This window comes from Ammospiza nelsoni, chromosome 14 (genome assembly GCF_027579445.1).
Source record: "Ammospiza nelsoni isolate bAmmNel1 chromosome 14, bAmmNel1.pri, whole genome shotgun sequence".
Classification (NCBI taxonomy): domain Eukaryota; kingdom Metazoa; phylum Chordata; class Aves; order Passeriformes; family Passerellidae; genus Ammospiza; species Ammospiza nelsoni.
Window position 1 is genome coordinate 15,503,612 of NC_080646.1, and position 19,361 is coordinate 15,522,972.

The following is a 19,361-nucleotide window of genomic DNA, read 5'->3' on the forward strand; positions in this document are numbered from 1 at the left end:
AACATCTCCCCTTCTACTCCTAGCACTGAAGTACTTCCTTTGGAGCTTTAACCAGTGGGAAAACTTCAGTCCTGGTAAATATGAGAGCTTATACTTCCTTTAGAGACACCTGCTCACAGGCCATGTAAAGCAATGGTTTACTGTGCCCCAGCAAAAACCACCAAGAATTCAAAGAGCTTCCACTAACACAGGATGCAGTGCTTACGTGGTTCTCTGCTACCACAACACAGCTAAAGAGGCAACCCACCTGCAGTCAAAGTCATACCTACAATTACCTTCTGCCCATGACTTCTTGAACTTCATGACCTCTCTCACAACTTGTCCCGCTCCCATCTCACCAATCACCCTCAGAGAGCAGTGAATCAGTGCTCCTGGAGTTGCTCCTTGCTGCTTTCCAATTCCCAGCTGCACGAGGCACACTCAGCTGCCAGGGGAGGCTGTTACACACAGGGCCAGGCAGCCGTGCCCGCCCTCCAGCACAAAGTGCCAAGGCAGAGCAGCACAGGCTTCTCACGCCCCTGCTTTAAGTGATTTCCCCAAGAATTACTCCGCGCCCTCCTGCTGCTCCCAGCCTGTTACCTTGCCTTTTTTTTCCTCCTGTACACAGTCCTCCTCTTCAAAGGGAGTCTTCCTCTCCCTTTGAACAGTTTTGGCTGACTTTATTACAGGCATCTCAGTTATTTACAACTAAAAGAATATCCTAAAAATCTCTGTTAAAATTTGTTTTGTTTAAACAAAATTAATCATTTAAGCTGTTGTTTGAAATAGACTGTTTAAAAAAAATCAAAACAAAATAAAACCAAGAACCACACATAGAATATTTAAGTCTTCATCTTCCCCTAATCATAAAGAGTACAAATTTTGAAACATATTTTTAAATTCACTTTATCTGTCAAAGAAAGGAACACTCCTATGCTTGCCTGTTTCTCATGACTTTTACTAGTATTTGGCTACTGCCCACCATGAGAGCCAAAACATTTAATTAAGCAGAGTAGCAATCAATTTCACAAACGAATCCTTATAGCTACTAAGGTATTGCTAAGGTGCTTTCTTACTGCAGAGCCTTGCAGTCACATTTTAATGGATGCACTTCTGTGAGGAGAAGAAAAACTACCATGAATGTCCCCTGAACTGGTGTGAAATAAGGAATTACTGTAAGTGTACTGCTGCAAACTTACAGGCAACACTAGGAGTAAAAGACGCTCTTAAGTGAAGAGCCATACAGCACAATGGAAAATTACTGCAATTTAATTTAAAATATTCCCCTAAATTCTTCCACTAAGAATGATGTAGAATTGTCACCTTCTGATCCAGACATGACAGAGAAGAATTATTTGAGGAAAACATCCATGGACTGCCACTGGACACACTGGTGGAACACGTATGCCAACTTTAAATACTTTAAAGGAAGAGTCCAAAGAAATGCAAGAAGCAGACCTCACATTTTGAGAAATCCCATTAAAATTCTTGCTACATTTCTGAACACAGACAAACTCTCCCTCAAGCTATTCTGTAAAAAGGGAACATCACCAGAAAGTTTGCATTTCTTAAGATTTACTATTCCTGCTATGCTCAAACAGCAAATCTGGAGCCAGATGGCTTCTTCTGGAGGGCAGCCCAACTTTTAATTAAAGCACTGCAACCACTAACCAGCAAAGTTTTGAGCAAGAAGCATCAGCTCAAACAAACCACCCTCAGTGCAGAGCTCCCTCCTCTGCTGTGTCAGGCCCTGCAGCAAAACTGTTCAAGCTCAACATCACTGATCACTGACAAATTACAGCATCTGCCCCTAAGCCACTCTCAGCTCAGCAAGTTTGGGGTCCAATACTTTGAAGCATCAGGGCCCTGAAACCTCTGAAATGTTTACACTTGGCCAATAGCCCAGAGAATTTTTTTTCTTTCACAACTCTGTGAAATTTCTGTTCCACTCCCAATTCACCACTATTCACAGAGAAGTGACCAGACACACAGTCCAGCATCACTGGCCAGAGTTCCTTTGGTTCTGAAGCAAGCAAAACATATCACCACAAGACACTGCTTTAAAAATAAATGAGAAATGCTGCCTTTGTTCATGTTTATATATTCGTAATGTTAATTATTTCCCCCCTTAATGCAAGGTCTTGCTGTGCAAACACAGCCAAATGTTCATTTGATAGTATTTACAGCATCCTAGTGTTACAGGACATATTTTCAGGATCAGTATTTGCATGCCTTTCCAGGAAAATATTCTCAAACATAATTTATCCATATTCATAAAGTACACAATTTTCTGTGCTCCTTTACCTAAATGGATGGTATCTGTTATATATTTAAATGGAAAAGATTTTTACACACATTTAGCTTCTTCTGCACCTGTTGGAAATGTACAGAAAAAACCACAATCATACAAGTGGCAGGCTGGTTACCTACAGCTCTAAAATATGAACATTTTGCTTTATGTGCTGTAAAGGCTGCAGTATATTTTTTCCAAAATTCTTATCTAGGCAAAAAAGCTAGAGTACATCATAGAGTTCTCAGCTCCCAATACCTGACAAAAGGCTGAGCAATCAAGATGATGGAATCATTACACTAACACGAAACTGAGGCATGATAAGAAATAATGCATTCCTCAATAGCATCATCATTTCAATCTGGAATTCCAGCAGCTTGTTTTTTATTGGCCTTCTTAGTCTGTAACACTGAATGGGAAAGGCCAGATCACAAGATGTGGAAATTTTGAACAAACAGCAAATTGAGGAAAACAAAGCATGTGAATTACAGGCTGAAGAATACATTTCACTTGACTTTATTCCTCGTGCTCTGTGTGTAATGTTTTCTTGATAGAAAATCACATTTGCTTTTAACAGGGGCTGGATTGGAGGGGGAGGGAGAGGGGTTGGGGTGTATGGTTTTTTTCATTTACCATCTTGAATTAATTTGCAATTCTACCTAAGTTAGCTGAGGATGCTTTTAAAGGCCTTAAAGAGTTATCATGCTGGACTGAAGAAAATTAATTTCAGCTTCAAAACCGGCCACAAAATGCCAGATGGTCCTGCAATATCCCTTAAGATTTTCATTAACTCTTTCTTTACTATATAAACACCTACAACACAACATCATCTTTATGTACAATTATGTGGCTGCTTTAGGGCATCACAACACAAAATTATCTTTTTCTGCTAATTGCAGAAATTAATTTGACTTTCTTGACTGGCACCATTTCTCAATCCCCATAAGGGAAACATGAAGAAAGTTCCCAATCTGCGCATGTTCCTTCCTCGAGAGCACTGGAAAAATATTAACACATAAAATATGGGCAGAGTAGCAACATCGTAGGCCAAAATATACAAAATAAGAAAAAATGAAAAAGAAACCCTCCATGTCTTACATTTGTATATCAGTGTTGAGGATGATTTGTGTCTTCATGACTGCAGAAGACATCCAAGGCTGCTGCCAAAGTACTGTCTGACAGTCAGTCAAACATGGCACATAACATTTCACACTGCAATCTTTATCACAAATCCTGTGTTTCTCAACAAAACCCCTCCTGTTCAAAAGGCACCCCCAACACAAAACTTTTCTGAAGATCTCCATGTAAAATCACAAAATCACTAGATGCTAATTAAAACAAAGCAAACTCCTCAAACTATTGAAAGCAAAGCTTAAACCAAGTGTGCAGTTTTAATGCTCATAACACAAACACTTGGGCTATAAAGGCAGATTCATTGAAAGTAGTAAAATCTTTTACAACTATACAAAGGTAGTTTTTACGTGCAACTGACTACACTGCTTTTACCTAAGCAAATACTGTTAAAATTATTATTGTATTAGTTTCCTAGGTAAAAAAATTTCTTATTCTCCAGTAAAGCATGTTAATGAGTCGGTATTTTGACATTTATACTCATCAAAACAGAATGCTGAAAGCTTGACACAATCATGCTCCACAGCCCCAAGCAGGTATCATGACTGCTCAAATCTCCACTGTTAAATAAGTATGTAAGAGGTATTTTCCAGGATTCAATAGGAAGTTCTACTGCTTAGCATTTAATGGATTATGTTATAATACTGTTTCTCAGAAAGTACACAGTTCATGTGAAAAGTTACATTCTATACAGAAGAACACTCTTTGAAGGACACGTATCTGCCTTAACAGAATTCAAAAACAATGGATGCTCAGAATAATTTATTTCTTCTTTACTGAGTCAAAATGGTTTCCCTGTTGGCTTTTTTTCCTAAGCATGACAATAGAGGAAAGATATCTTAAATAATCCAAACATTTACCTCTTGTCCTACGAAAATGTGAGTCCTTGAACAGACAAGGCGATAAGCAGCTCTGCTACTATGAGGAAACAATTCTCCCTCCTCTTCCTTCCTCCCAAAGCAGCCTAGACGCAGACTCCTGCCACGCATCATCTTTTCAAAATAAACACTCCAAAACTGAAACCCGACCACTCCCTCCAAACTTCCAAAACCTCAACCCGTCAGATTTCCTCGGAATTTTTTTTTCCTGCCCAGACGATTCCAGAGAAGCCACTCAGCCCATGCTCAGTAGAAGCATTTCCTCCTCAGAGGAGGAGCACGGTAAACACGAAATCGTAAAGGAGAAATTCTCAACTAACAGGCAGCTGGGGCCAGCCCGGTACTGCCGATCTCCGCGGCGTTTGCGAAACAGCACCTTCCTTCCTACAGCAGCCCGCACGGAGCGGCGGAGGGGCCCCGCGGCCGGGGCGGTGCCGCGGGCTGAGGGCGCGGGCGGCACCGGGGAGGGGGCCGGGGCCGGGGCAGGAGCGGCGATGGGTCCCGCCCGCCCCGGGCCTACCTTGAGAACGGTGACGGCCCCCCCGGGGCTGTGCACCTCGAAGGCGGTGAGCTCGTCCCCCGAAGCGGCCGCGCCGGCCTCGGGCTGGTGGTAGCTGAAGCAGGAGGAGGCGATGTCCAGGTGCCCGAGGGGCAGCGGCTCCTGCGGCCCCTTGAAGTAGTAGAGGTAGCAGCGGCGGGGGTCGAACACGAACCAGCGGCTGCGGAAGCCGCGCAGGGGCCCCTTGCCCGACAGCTTCTGCAGGTACCCGCAGAGCTTGGGGGTGCCGGGGCCGGGCTGCTCCCCGGCCAGACCCTCCTCCCCCTCCGAGCCCGCCGCCGGCATCGCCTCGCCCGCCGCGGACGCAGCCCCGGGGCCGCGTAGGGAGCGGGGACGGCCCGACCCGCGCCCGCCGCCTCTCGGGACTTGTAGTGCGGTGCGGGCCCGCCCCGCCGGCACCGCGCCCGCCCCGGCCCAGCGCGACTCCCGAGCGCGGCCCCGCCGCCGCCCCGGCCCCGAGCCCCGGCTCGGCCCTGCCCCAGGAAATCGGCCGCTGCTGACGTGGGACGGCGCTCCCCGCTCCGCACGCACCGTGCCGGGCTCCCGTGCTGCCGGGCTCCGGCACTTTTCTGACCGAATCAAACACAGTTTTCCAAATCATACCTTGGCCTATGATCAGATTAAAACCCTTCTCCTGTAGTCTCGTGTAGTCTCCTATTCTGAATCTTATCCCTGCCGGCATCGCAGCAGCAGACAAAGGAGCGCAAAAAATATACGGAAAATGAAGGCACATCACTGGGTAAAAAGCTGTATTTTACAGGGATTAGGCTTGTGACTGACTACAGACCAAACTATTTTTTTTCCTTTTATTTTTTTTCTTTCTTTTTTTTTTTTTTTTTTTTTTTTTTTTTCCTCCCACTGAAACGCCTAGCGCGTTTTGGGCTCTAGGGAACTTCTGTGTTAATAATAAGGAACTTCTAACATAGGAAATTTGACTGTGAAGACACCAGGCTACCACAGGGAGGTACACGTAACTTCATTTCTCTGAGTGTTCGGAGCACATTATATGCGTGTTTCCTTTAAACATGCCTAATTCTCTGATACTAATACAGAAAACAGTCTGATGTGGCATAATCATCCAAAAAATGGGAGGAGATTGTTCCATGTTTAATGACATACAGCTTTTCATTCTCACCCTTAAATACAGCAAGGAAGGTTTGCTGTCAAAATAGTTGTTGAAGCTAATATGTACTATGGTGTTTTTATCAGTACAATGCTATTTATGAAATAGCATCTGGCTGAATTTTGACAGTTTGGAGGTTCCAGTTACCCAGAAATCCTAAATTCTCCAAAGCTTCTCGCTCTGTCCTCATTTTTAAATGCCTTCATTTCTCATTAAAAAGTAACTGTCTCATCAGAAAACATTTTCATTCTGTGGTAAAGGATATAAAGCACCTGAGTATTTTTATGGTTGCTGCAGCATTCCTCAAGTCGTCCCCTGTGGCTGCCACCTCCCGACCAGAAATGTGCCAAGTGAGGAGACAGCCAGTGTTCTGCGGGCAGGAAAACATGAGTGATTTGTTACAGAAAATGAGGTGTGGAAATTCCCTCCCCAGTCAACTCACATGACATAAGTGGGATCTACTGAAAGATTACACATAGCAAATTAAGGCTAGACATTTTTCTTTTGGGATTCTTTTAGTAAATGTGGACAGTAAGAAGGGTTGATCCTACTTTAATAACAGGTCAATAATGTTTCTTCCACACGTACTGCTCAGTCTCTTCTTCCCCAAATACAAAGTATTCATCATGCTCTTTGTTGCCAAGTGTCATTTGCCAGAGCATGAGTTACACAGGGGAAACACTGATTCCCTTTGGAAGCTGCCGCTCCCTTATCTCAGCCATTTAGACAAGTTGAAGTGCCCCAGCACTTGTCCCTGATCTGTTACATTATCTCATCAGTGTACTGAAGTGTGGCCTTGTTCTCTGTGAGCTGAGCACCCATGACTCCTGCTGGCTATCAGTGATTACATCCTGCAGCAAATCAAAGAATCACAGGATCCCAAATCCTCAAAACTTTTGCTGTCAGTACTTCTCTTTCTAAGTTTTCTGTTTAGCTTCCTTACTACTCTCATAGCAGGAGAATCCCCTAATTTCACAGCTGATTCATATAAGCATACAGTTCCCCTTATTGGGAAATAAGTTCCTTATTTCATGTATGCACTTTTTCACAAACAGATCCAGATGTGGACTGGCAAATAACAGCAACTTATCTCTAAGTTGTTGTGGTGAATTAAATGAAAAGAATACATTTACCTGCTTTTTCCTTTCATGTCCAGGATGCATAGATGACATTCTGTTGCTAACAAATGTCTAGAAAACAACTAAAAATAGCACATCACAAGGCAAGATTTCCCTCCTGGCCAGAGGCCAGGGTCAATGAAGCTTTTGGTGTGCACAGAACTCCTAAGCATAATGCAACAGCCAAGCTAATGTTACACACAGTGAGACAGTCATTATACTCCTAAAAGGACCACAAAGCTTGTCAAACATGAAAACACTGAAATTCCCTTTTATTCTGCTGTGGTTTTCTCTCCTAAAAGTTAACTAGTATTTTAGTTATAGCACTTTTGGCATACAAGGCAAAAAACTCCACATAAAAAATAAAAATGTTTTTACTCTCAAAAAGTTGAGACTGGTCTAACTTGTAATAAATGTGACTTTATCTTTTATTGAATATGAGCATTCATGGTTCCTGAGTAAGTCCACATTTATTCTTGACAAAAGGTAACTATGCAAGAAAAAGGAAGTCTGTCATCAACATGGAGGCAGAGATGATACAGCTTGTGTCTGTGCCAGGCTCATGCTGTCATGTTTACAGAAAAATAAATAAAACAGCATATCTGTACTGTGCTTTTGATTAAAGTGAGATCATAGCTCCAAAATTAGACTGGCTGAGAGCATACACTGCTTCTTTCCACAATGCCTATATAACTTAGATCAAAGTTAAAGATGCTTATATAGCTTGAGTTATATTGATATAACCTGATATATTTATATAACCTGATATCAATATAACCTAAATCATTACTTTTTATATGTCTATATAACCTGAATCATAGCTTTTTATACCTGTATAACCTCAATCATAAATTGTGCACCTATATAACCTGATATAAATAACTTGCTATACAATGCAATGGTTAGTATAAAATTAACTAGTTGCTTAATGCTGAATAGAAAAAAAAAAGAAAAAACTCACCAGGTGGACAGCTTTAGAGATAGATAAGTATAGTACTAGTGAGAAATTGGCAACTCTAAAGCCAATTATTCACGAAACAAAGAATTTAGGCCTGTTAAGACCAGACAGACCAAGGTACACAGTAACTGTGCATGCTCTGCAGACAAAGTTGAGAAGTTCAGATGGGAAGAAGACCTTGGAAGCATTCATCAAAGACCCCTGACCCCCAAACTGGGGAGGAGCAAGCACAGTGCAAAATCTAATAAGCATGAGATCATACTATATAAATTAGCTACTGAGTGTATGTGATGAAGTGATTTGGCAAGGGTAGGTGAGTTAGGTAGAACTATCCTCCTCACCACCAGCACTGCAGTAAACAAATACCTGCTCTATAGACAGTGGTCTATGGGGATTTAATTCCAGCCTATCTTTTGGGCATCACAGAAAGCAAAAACTACTGTCTCTTGTCTGATATCTTCTGACAAATAGGGATTCCATCAGAGATGAAACCCAGAGTTTTTCAGAGCTCACACAGAACATCCATTGGTCTTTTCTTTCCAGAGCAATGGAACTACAGACAACTGCCCCTTCTCCATTCCTGTCCCACACAGCATCAGCCCAAACCTGCATGCTGAGATATGGGCTAAACTGTTACTTTTACTCCATTTTAACAAACATTTTGCAGATTCCTGCAAAATGTAATCTATGACTGTCACTGCCAAGGTCAGTACTGTCACCCTACTATAGCCTATGTACAGTACTTGCATATTCTATCACATATTATTTTGAAGGCTGAATGGTTTTGGCCTACTATTATTTAAATTATTTGGAGGTGGAGAATGAGAAAAACTTTCCTAAGGTTTTTCTTTAACCAATAAACAGGCAAAGTATTTTTTCAAATGACTGTTTCTGATGCAGTCTGACATGTCATTCTACATCCCCCTGCCTCTCAGTCACCACACAGTCCTGAAGAACATCACAGTATTACATTTGCAGAGTACACTCTCTCTTTCTATGCAAACAAGTCAGCCAAACAATTACATGGGCTATTGTAAGTGCTGCTAATAATGTCTCATTTTCCAGCATTATTCTTTAAGCACTAGATGGTGCTCCATTCCTCTTGCACATTCATCATTTGTGTTCCCCTCTCAAAATGGAAAAGGATACAAGCTGTGGATAAGCTGGGAAGCTTAGCTGCACTTTCTGATTCAGTAGGAAAGATCTTATTTAACTTCAGTTAACTGTCTCATCTAACACCAGTTGACTACATGACAACATTAATACATACCTTTTTTTTTTGCTGTTATTGCACTGCATTTTAGCAAGAACTCTTCACTGTGAAAAAGCAACAATATACAATTCAGTGAATGGCAGTGTTGATTTCTAGCTGGAAATCTGTAATCTGACTTGTGAAGATATCCAGGCAAGTTGGTAGTTGTGTAGAAGATAAAGAGTCAAACTAGACCCTTATGAATAGAAAAGGAGGAATTACTTAACTGTGGCAAGAAGCTGAGCAATCCATATGCACCCAGTCCTTGGCCTGTCAGCATCCATGTGGATCCCATGGAGAACTGGGAGCTGCAGAACTGCTACAGGCCTTGGCAGGTATGCTGAAGAGGAAAAGCATAATTTTGAGTACTGTTGTAGAGATTAAATGATTAATGGATAAGAGATATAACCAAAGCTAATGACACAATTAATAAAACACAATTATTTCAGCTGCATACAATGTAACTTACTTCCATTTATATAGATATTTTCTTTATATTATTACATAAATGCATATACTTCCATGTCATACTTTCCTTTGGAGAACATACAATGGGGACTTACAGAAGTGTCCAGTAAAAAGAAAGATTCTGTGATCACCTAAATTAACTAGGTGATACTAGGTGATGCTAAATAGCAGTTATACGGCCCATTAGTGTCTTAAGTTGTGTTTACTTTCAGCACAACATTTCAGAGGCCCAGCCAGTTTTCTCACCTGTCAATCACACTGTGGCCTTTTTCCTGACTTTCTAACTCATTTCCTGGGACACAATAGCCTGGCTTACATCTTTCCATTGTATTAACTGCAACCATGAAACTGCATATCTTCAGTAGCTCCTAAATTTCCTTCTTTCCATGTACAGTGGTCGTGGACCACTTCCCTCCCTCCATTTGCACTGTAATAGAAACCTCTTCAAAGAGACGGCAGCTCATAGCTGAAGCTTAGTGCTGATGTCAGATAATTGCAGTCATGGGAATATTGAGAAACTTTCACTGTCTTGTTCCAGCTGTTTTTCCCAGGAATTGCAGGTAGGAACAAGCCCAGACAATGTGTGTGCCTCAGTGAATGGTTCTGTACTTACAGCTACAGTTTACACACAACACCCAGTGCCACCAGCACCCACTGTTTTAATTCTTATCCAAACATGCTTTTCTTATTTCTTACCATTTTATCTTTAGTTTGAATGTCCATCTCTCTGAAAGCTGATTCCTCTCCCCAGTCTTTAGATATTTAACTGAGGCCTAATGCTGCAGTGGCAAGTTCTGTATAATCCACAGATGGAATGTATATTGCAAGTGAGAAATCCATTCCCTCCAGTTTCCATCTAGTGTCAATGGGAAAGCAGCAGATGATGGAGAGCAAATCATTACAGTGTTTGAACTTCAATGGAATGAATTCCAGCCTAAATTCTTTGGACAGGAACTTTTCTTTTGGTGTAGACCGTGAACTGCTTAACATACTTGGAGGTGTTAGCTAAAAGTTACAGCAAACAGTTGCACCAGCTCTTTGCAAATAAGCTTTCTTCAAATCCTTCTAATTCTTGAGTTCTTAACTGTATAACAAGTCTATTCACCACTTTTCAACAAATGAACCAAATATTCTAGTAAAGAGTAATTGTATTTGTTGAAGATGAATGGGATTAAAAAACCCTGCAGATGGTTAATTGAAATGAATTTTTAAAAATTGAAAAAGCTATAACAGGTATAATCTGAACTAAAAATAGAGAGATTCAGCCAGACTATTTGGTCTAGAATCCAGGCTACATTTGTCACATGAAAATTATTTTGCAGGAAATCTCTATTGCTATTTGTTTCCGTTCAAGACAAACATTACCAGAGCAGCTTTTCCTGTGGTTTTCTGTTTTGGAACTCCTGGTGTTGGCTTTGTAGAAAGACAGGAAGCACAGGGGCAACTGAGGAAATACAGATTCAAGAGTAAGTCACAACATTTAAATCTGGAGCCAAACTCATCCAAGTCCTGCCCCACTGAAGCAGATACTGAATAGCAGTGTTATCTAAGAAAAGGTGAGGAGAAAATTATGCCCACATATCTAGAAAATTCTCTCCTGTATCCAATGTTACCAGAATCATATATGCCAAATTTGCAATAGTTCTTGTCTGAAAACACTGTCCATGTGTGCTCAGTCTGAGGAGTGTCAGTTTATACCACAGCACTGCATTCTGTTGCCTTTTGGGGTACTGAGGAAGGTTTCACAAAGGTGAGGGAATGGATACTGACCACATTCAAAGCAATTAACAGCTCTAGCAACCACTTTTGTTTGGAATCTTTGGAGGCCTTCACCAAATTAACCTCAAGCATTTACCAGAACAGCTCCCCAGTCACAAGACTGCTGTGTACTGACATAACCCAGTTATTTCCTGCACACAACCTCTACACACAGAAGCAGAGGCTTTGGTGAGAAAAGGAGTAACTCAAGTATTGTATTCTGCCAAGAAAGCAGAAAGGAGAGAGGACTGACAGAAGGGTGTTGGGAGAAGGCTCTTGGAAGAAATGAAAGTAAGGAGTAATGAGGAAAACAAAGATGGCTTATTTACTGTCAGTGCACTGAGGGTCAACCCAGACTCTTCAGTCCCAAATGAGACACAATTCCTAAAGGAGTGATAAATTTACCTGAGGAAAAAGGGTAGGATATGGGCAGTCCTAGTGGAGAGCTCTAATACCAAGTGGATCAAGAGACAGGAAACATCTGTTAAGAATAAAACTAAGGGATCCACAGAACAATACAGCCTGACCTGGAAGCAGAACCAGCTCTGGCCTGGTAGTTCTGGTACAATGTTTTGGCAGGGAAATTGTACCTAATTGTACAGGTACACAGTTTGTACCTTGTACCTAAGGCTTTCTGGTAGTATTTTACAGCAAGGTATGACTTGATAGTTGTTATTTCTCTGTTCAGACCTCGAGGTACTGTTAGACACTTGTGGTTACAGCTGAATAAACAAGCTCCCATAAAAGAACAGAAATAACACCCCAAAATGACCATTTTTGGGGACAAACTTAATTACACTTTACTACACTTAATTACACTAATCTTAAAGCAGACAAAATAATCGTACTTAAAGTGGAATAACTTTTTAACTAAGAAAATACTCCTTCTCATAGTGTCTAGATATTCTCCTGTGCTTTTTGGCAGACTTTGGATACAAACTATACATCTTGTTCTAGTTCAGTGATGGACAAAATACAACTCTTCAGAATAAAAACACCTGCAATCATGCACCCATAATAAAAAATAGTGGGTAACACAGCAGTTTGGGCTTGTCTTCCATAATCTATCTAATATTTTCACAAAAATATCTTGTATATTCCTGTGAACTTTCAGAAAAGCTCTATTTAAAAAACCTACTAGTACTCTGCACTTTTGCATTTCAACTGGATTAAAGACAGAAATGCAATGAAGAGGAATTTCTATCCTCCAGATCCCAAAGCAATGTGAGTATTCCAGAAGCACATGTATTCCATTCTCTTTATTTGCTTTCACTGACCATGTGCATTCAAAGAAGCATCAGGCCAAAATTCCATTCTCAGTGGAACTAGCATTTGAATACTTTTTTTTTTTGTTTAAACAAGCTATTTTTATCAGCTCATTATGCCCACAGATAAAAGATGCAAAACAAACAAATCATAAGTCCCTGCTATGCATCACAGACAATTGTAAATCACAGCTGACAACAACCCCCCAAACTTCTGTTGTGAGCTAACAAAAACCATTAAAGAAAGGATATAAATTGTTTCATGAGTTCAAAAAAGAAATAAAAAGATAATGTAGGCAGCCAGCAACACTACTCCAGTGTCACTGTTAGTAGAAAAATGTAAAAGAAGGATGGTCTTAAATAGAAAGGAAATCTCATTCACAAAAATGAAATCACCTGTGAACTTGATTTAAAATTATTGCCAGGATTTTCTTTTCTTCCTGACCCCATAATAGCCTTCTAAGATAAAAAAGTTTAAAATCAGCTACGTCAGCAGTGGAGGTGATTGAAGATTGTGCCTGGGGGCAGAATAAATCATTAGATGTCCAGGGAAATGCCCTTGACTCTCTTTTCTTTGGCAAACCCTTCATTTCTCCCCCTTTTAGTGAGATATAAAAAGAATTAATGGCCACAAAGAATCACATTCGTAGATTATTGGATCAGACATCAATTAAATAATTCCACCTGCTTTATATCTTAGATAAATAGGACAAGGAAAGGTAGAAGGTTTTGTAGGGTTCCAAATTCAGGTCACTGGATCAAGCTTCCTGTGTTTCATCAGCATTCATAACCCCCTCAGCTTCATTTTACTAAGCCAAGGTTTTTGCTAGGCTCTTCTCAGATAACAGGCTCCATTTCCCCTGCATTTTTATTCTCCACACTACAACAGAGGAGCTGCAGAAACTGTGGATGTTCTACCCCATCTCTGCTGAAGATATGACTAAGAGTGAATCTTCAAAGGACACACTGATATTTCCAAAAGGATATAATAAATATCAGGTTTCTTCCCAGAAAGAATTTGAGAAGAAATACGAAGATACTTTTCATAGTATTTCCTCTGGCCTTACCAGAACTTATTCAGTGAAATGTTTACTCATAATGCCAAGTGCAGTGGCATTAGTAGGAAGTCTGCAGCCTCTTTGAGTACAGAATATCCTCATTTCAAGGAAGAAAATGAGAGGGAATGATAGCTGAGTTCTGTACAATTTTAAAGGAAATAAAAATAGAGTGAGAACTCTAATGCCTGTGTTCTTTATGAGAACTCCAATGTTCTTTGTTTGGTGTAGTAAAGCCTAGACTTTCAAACAAAATGTGTCAGACACAGATGAAATGGCTAAGCAAGTTTTTTTTTTGCATTTTTCAGTACTCTCAGATTAGCTGAGAGTATTTTAATATTTTAATAAGCTCTTCAAAATCAAAGGGACATACTTAAGATAATTACAATTCCTCTTCACTTATCTGTCATACAAAGTTTTAATGTTTTCTTCCATTTTACATACTGTCTCATAGAGAATGAGACAGTAAAAATACTTGCAGTAAATCTGTTTTCCATCTCTGCCTGCATATTAGTATTTCTACAGAAACAGAACAATTTATTATCTGCAGGTTTTCATTTTTTTATGCATTCCATGCTTGAATAAAGCAAATTATTATTTAAGGACCTGCTGCCTACTGAAGTGAGTAGGAGTCCTGTGGAGATCTGGCTCCCAAGGATATCTGCCTACTACAGAATTATCACAGTGAGAAAAAAACTCCTCTAAACCAATCTGGTAGAGCGTGGGGCATTAATAACCCACTGTTTCACTTGGTGAGTTCCTTGGAATGAAAATACCTCAAAACACATTAATGTCTCTGGATACCAATTATTGCCTCTGCTTTTTCAGTGAGAGGAGATAACTGGAAATGAAAAAAATACTGAGAATTAGTCATGTGGGACTGAGTCATTTCACTAGGAATATTTACAAGTAAATTCTGCAGAAAGCCCAATTTTAAAGAGGTATAGTAAAAGGGATTAGTGAATGCAAATTCTAATGCTACTGTCATTATGAGGATGGGTGAAATTACAATAGGGAATTTTTATATACTTCTTTCTCATGTTTGGGTCTAACATTAGAAGAAAAATAGTCATTAAAATGGCCATACAAGAGATGAAAATTTGTAAACATATGAAAGGCCTCACTGAATTTCCTGGAATTGAACTTATTTCTGTGAACATATACATCAAATAACTTATTTGCTTAGGCAGAACAGTAACAATCTTTCAGTTTCAAACTTCTTCTAGAGGGAATTCTCTCCGAATCTACAGCTTTTTGTATGCAGAACATTTTTATCTGTATGAAGAAACAAAAAAATCATCAGCATTTTCAGGAAACCCAAAATACCATTTTGGTTAAAATATCAATATTCTTTTCCCTCTCAGGGCCTACTAATCCGCAATGACAGTGGCCACAGCACCAAACCAGACAAAGTTGAAGAGTTTGTAACACACTCTCATGCACCTGGAGTGATATTTAGGGTGTCCTGTGCAGGGCCAGGAGCTGGACTCAATGATCCTGATGGGTCAAATCAGCATCTTCTGTGATCCTCTGATCCTATACGCAGATGTCTAAGTAAGAGATCATTTCCTTTCATCTGGGATGGGGGAAATCTGGTGAATATCAATTTATTTTTAAGTGCCATTGAAGTAACCCTGAATATTAGATTGCTAATAAAAGGTTACTAACAATCCACATGAATTCACTGTCTGTGAAGTGCTGCCTTCAGAGTGATGTGAGAAACAGCCCATAAACATAACACCCATAACCAAGGGGATTAGACACCTACGAAAAAGCTGGGTCTGACTTCTGAACAGATGAATACTTTATCAGACTGAAGTGTAAACAATTTCCACCAAGTAAACAGAGTTCTACATGAGAGACCAGACCAAATCTTCAATTACCACCCCTTCAACCAGCAGCTACCAATTCCCAGAGCCTGTCAGTGTGCAGAGCACAGGGCAAGCCTGATCCCTGTTGAATTGCCCAAGCTGTGATTAAGCCCACAGCAACGAGTTGCCTTGCTCCTGGCAGGCTGCCACATCCACTGATTTCAGTGAAGAAAAGTTACAGTTCGAAAAGGAGGAGGCTGGCCTGGTGCCCACAACCCTCTTCAGCAGAGTTAAACCACTCTGGCCTGCATTTGCAGGCACATGTGGCCCCAAGCTGCCTGAGCAGGAACTGGAGAGCAGGGTACAGATGGTGCCTTGTGCTGCAGGGCTCGTGAGCACGCACCCAACAGCCACGGAGCCTGGACCTGCACAATGGCACAGGGCAGGCAGGGCTCTGTGCATGAAAATATCTGCCTCTGAGCAGCTCCTGACTGGGAAAGAGCAGAGGGAAGGACTCATCTACTTTGCAACTGCAGAGCACCCAGGGCTGGCACACCTGGGCTCCTCACTGCCCTTGCCAACATCAGGCAGTCAAAAGGAAAAGACAGTGGGGAATTTCACTTGAAGTTCAGATTGGAAAATGTCTTACAGACAAGGATGGCAGAACTTAGAGTTAAATAAAGGCACTGTTATCTTAAATGCTGATGCTCTTTGAATTCTACCAAGAAGAGTCTCCTCTTTCTCCCCACCAAAGAGAATATGATAGTCACTCAGTGTCACTAACATCTCTACAAGACACCCAAAACTGCAAAATTATACAGACAAAAGAGGAGAACATCTGTTCATGGGTTCTGTACTTCTTTCTCAGACATAGATCTTCCTAAGGACATGAACAATTATAATTTTATTATCTTTAATGTCTTCCTCATCAAATTTCACTCCATTGTCTGTCCCAGACAAGGTGTATTAGGCAACAACATTATAAACTCTTCTTAATCTTGCTGTTATTTCAGCACAAATTGATTTCCTGGGGATTCTGAGCTCACAAGCATAATATTTCCCATCAGCAACAAAAACTCTACTTAATATTCTGTTATTTTAGAATATAATCTTAACCAATTCAAGTTTCTAGAATATGAGTTGTTTACAGTTTCAGCAAGAAAATCCCTCTTTAATTTTTAACATACATTTCAATTTTCAGGGACTTTATTGAAACATATTTTTACTGATATGCTGTTGAGAAACACAAAACTTTCTCTGTAATTATGTACAGTTTTTAAATCAGCAATTAATCACAGTTTCATATTTTTGTTTGTGGCATCATAGATTCTATAGAGTATCCTCATTTGAGGACATTTAAATTGTTAAATGAAGTTATGAAGTTATGACTCGTTATGGTGGTGTGGTGCCACCTTGTGAGGTTTCATTGTAAGTGCCTCTAACATGCACAAGGAGATAAAATTAGTCCTAGGGAGAAAAGGAAAGGAGACTGTTCCTCTGTGACTGCAATAAATTTCAAGAGATTCCAACAGTGAGCCTGTTGACAAAGAAGAGCATGTGGTTATTGGTTAAGAAAAGAGCACTCAGCATATTAAGATTACATTAAAGGGCATGAGAGGGCACAAAGAACTGCAGCAAAACCTCAAGTACTTTCCCCAACACAGATCCAATTACAGACATGAGTTAATTCCACTGAAGTCAGCAGTTACTGGAGATTAATGTGGAAGTAATGCAAATCAGATTTTGGCCTGCAGGCTGTTGCAAATCTTGGCTTACAGTACTTCCTTAAAACAACCATCACTTAAAATAACCAAGTTATTTCTTACTTTTTGATACTGTTTTATTTACTTTCACAACTCTTTTTTTGTCCCCTAGATGCTTTAACTGTATATTAATGAGAGATCACACACACAGCTGTTTTGATTGAGGCTTTAGGTAATGGTTTTCATTTTTCTTTGTACATTTTTCTTTGTCCAAAAAAATGAAATGGTTTTCTTTTTTTTTTTTTTTTTTTTTTTTTTTTTTTTGTAAATATAGCAATGTCTGTTTATATTTAACACTTTTCTGCAATTCAAAATGTATGTCCTCTTACTTTTGGGCCAAATCCAAAACTGTTTTAATCTAAACCTCTTTTACTGTTCCAGTTTCTTTCCATGTGGCCTGATAGTTCTTTTAGAGTAAGGCTGGTTGAAGAAACACTTGCTAGAGAATCTGCTAGATTGTGCCAGTAATACAGCAGCCAAAGTCCAGCAGGTTTGGTACCTTTTGACAGGATTAAATTTGCATCCCACTGAACTACTCACTTAACAATCTTGCTGTAAGAAAACTGCTAGTCACAAGACATCCAGCTACAGTCAGCTGTGAAAGCACCAATACAAAGCTCTTCAGAAATCTATCCCTCACCTTCGCCATCAGGTGCTGGAAATAATCACCCACCACTAGGCAGTGCTGGAGGACTGAGTGCACAGACCTCTCTCAAACGCCAGGGACACACAATGCTGCTCTGGTTTTTGTTACAGGACATGAATGTAAGTCAAAAAAAAATAAAGGCAGTTAGGACAGCTGCACACATTTGTATCTGCAGCATTTTGCTGGAACACATGTCTATGAACAGGAACATTTCTCCACAATGTGCTCCTAATTTATTTTTCTCTTTGTTTCCCATCTCAGGTGGATGACTCCAAGGTCAAACGTCTGTCTGCAAGCTCCCATGTCTCCTAAGGGCTTTCTGACATCTAGGTCAGAGAGGACCCAGGGAAACAAGACACTGAGCACTTCCAGCACATCCTTTAAGAGCAGAGTATGGTATAACCCAAGAATGACACACAGTGTCAGGAAAACAGGAATTTTAGCTAATAACAATCATAACACACAGAGGAATGTTGATGCCAAAAGGAACTGACCTATGTCTCAGCACCAGATCCTTTTTATCTGGATAATCTGATCCCAAATCTTTTAACCTAGTATTTTACAAATACATCCTAATCATATCTTCCTATACACCTCACAAGGCTTCCATGATTAAATGTCTGTCTTGAAAGAAATTTTTATAAAATTAGGCTGATCCTTCAATTAAGAGGAAGTAACTTTAACATAATCTATCTTAATGCCAATGTCTTGCAAATATTTTGAATCAGCTAATAGATCTAACTTAACCTGCTCAAAATGAAAAACAGGCTTGAATCTCTTTTTACTCAATCAGAACTTAATATGAGGATTGATTTCTGTTAATTTTAAGTTGGGTAAGGGAATTCAGGTTTTAATTTCTTTATCTAAACAGAAATCAGTAGGAGGAAGCATTAAAATGCTATAATAATGAATGAACATGACAGCTCTACAAATAAATGTAAAAATTACTGTCATTTTCACTGTGCAATCTTAGACATGTCTGTCCTGTATACTTTGAATATCCAAAATTTCCATTGAAACTTTTAATGTACACACATGCTGCTAGGTAAATATTTCTTCTTTATTCATAGTGTGTAAATCTGAACAGCAAGTTACCCTGCAAGCTCACCACACAGAAGAGTTTCTGAGGTAGACAGGCATCACCATCCCTACAGAAATGATAAACAGGTTAGGTTCTCTAACAGTTTTCTATATAACATATTTCATTCTTTGAAAGATTTAACTTTATAGTAATTGGAATAATGATCAGAAAGGAAATTAGTATGTGGTCAGCCTAAAAATTCTCAAAGCACAACAGAATGCTTCAA

At 40.0% G+C, this 19,361-nt stretch overlaps 1 protein-coding gene across 4 annotated transcripts in view; it reads right to left on the reverse strand.

Annotated features, from left to right (window-relative positions):
* TBC1D2B (TBC1 domain family member 2B) overlaps positions 1–5,122 on the reverse strand; it is a 41,348-nt gene extending 36,226 nt beyond the window's left edge. For 2 of the 4 annotated variants that reach the window (XM_059482330.1, XM_059482329.1), the window contains exon 1: positions 4,799–5,122. In XM_059482330.1, the coding sequence (XP_059338313.1) occupies positions 4,799–5,122 (324 nt within the window). Of the gene's footprint in view, positions 1–4,260; positions 4,447–4,798 lie in introns of those variants that run through there. The other 2 variants (XM_059482332.1, XM_059482331.1) reach the window with 1 other exon arrangement.
* Positions 5,123–19,361: the final 14,239 nt, after the last annotated feature.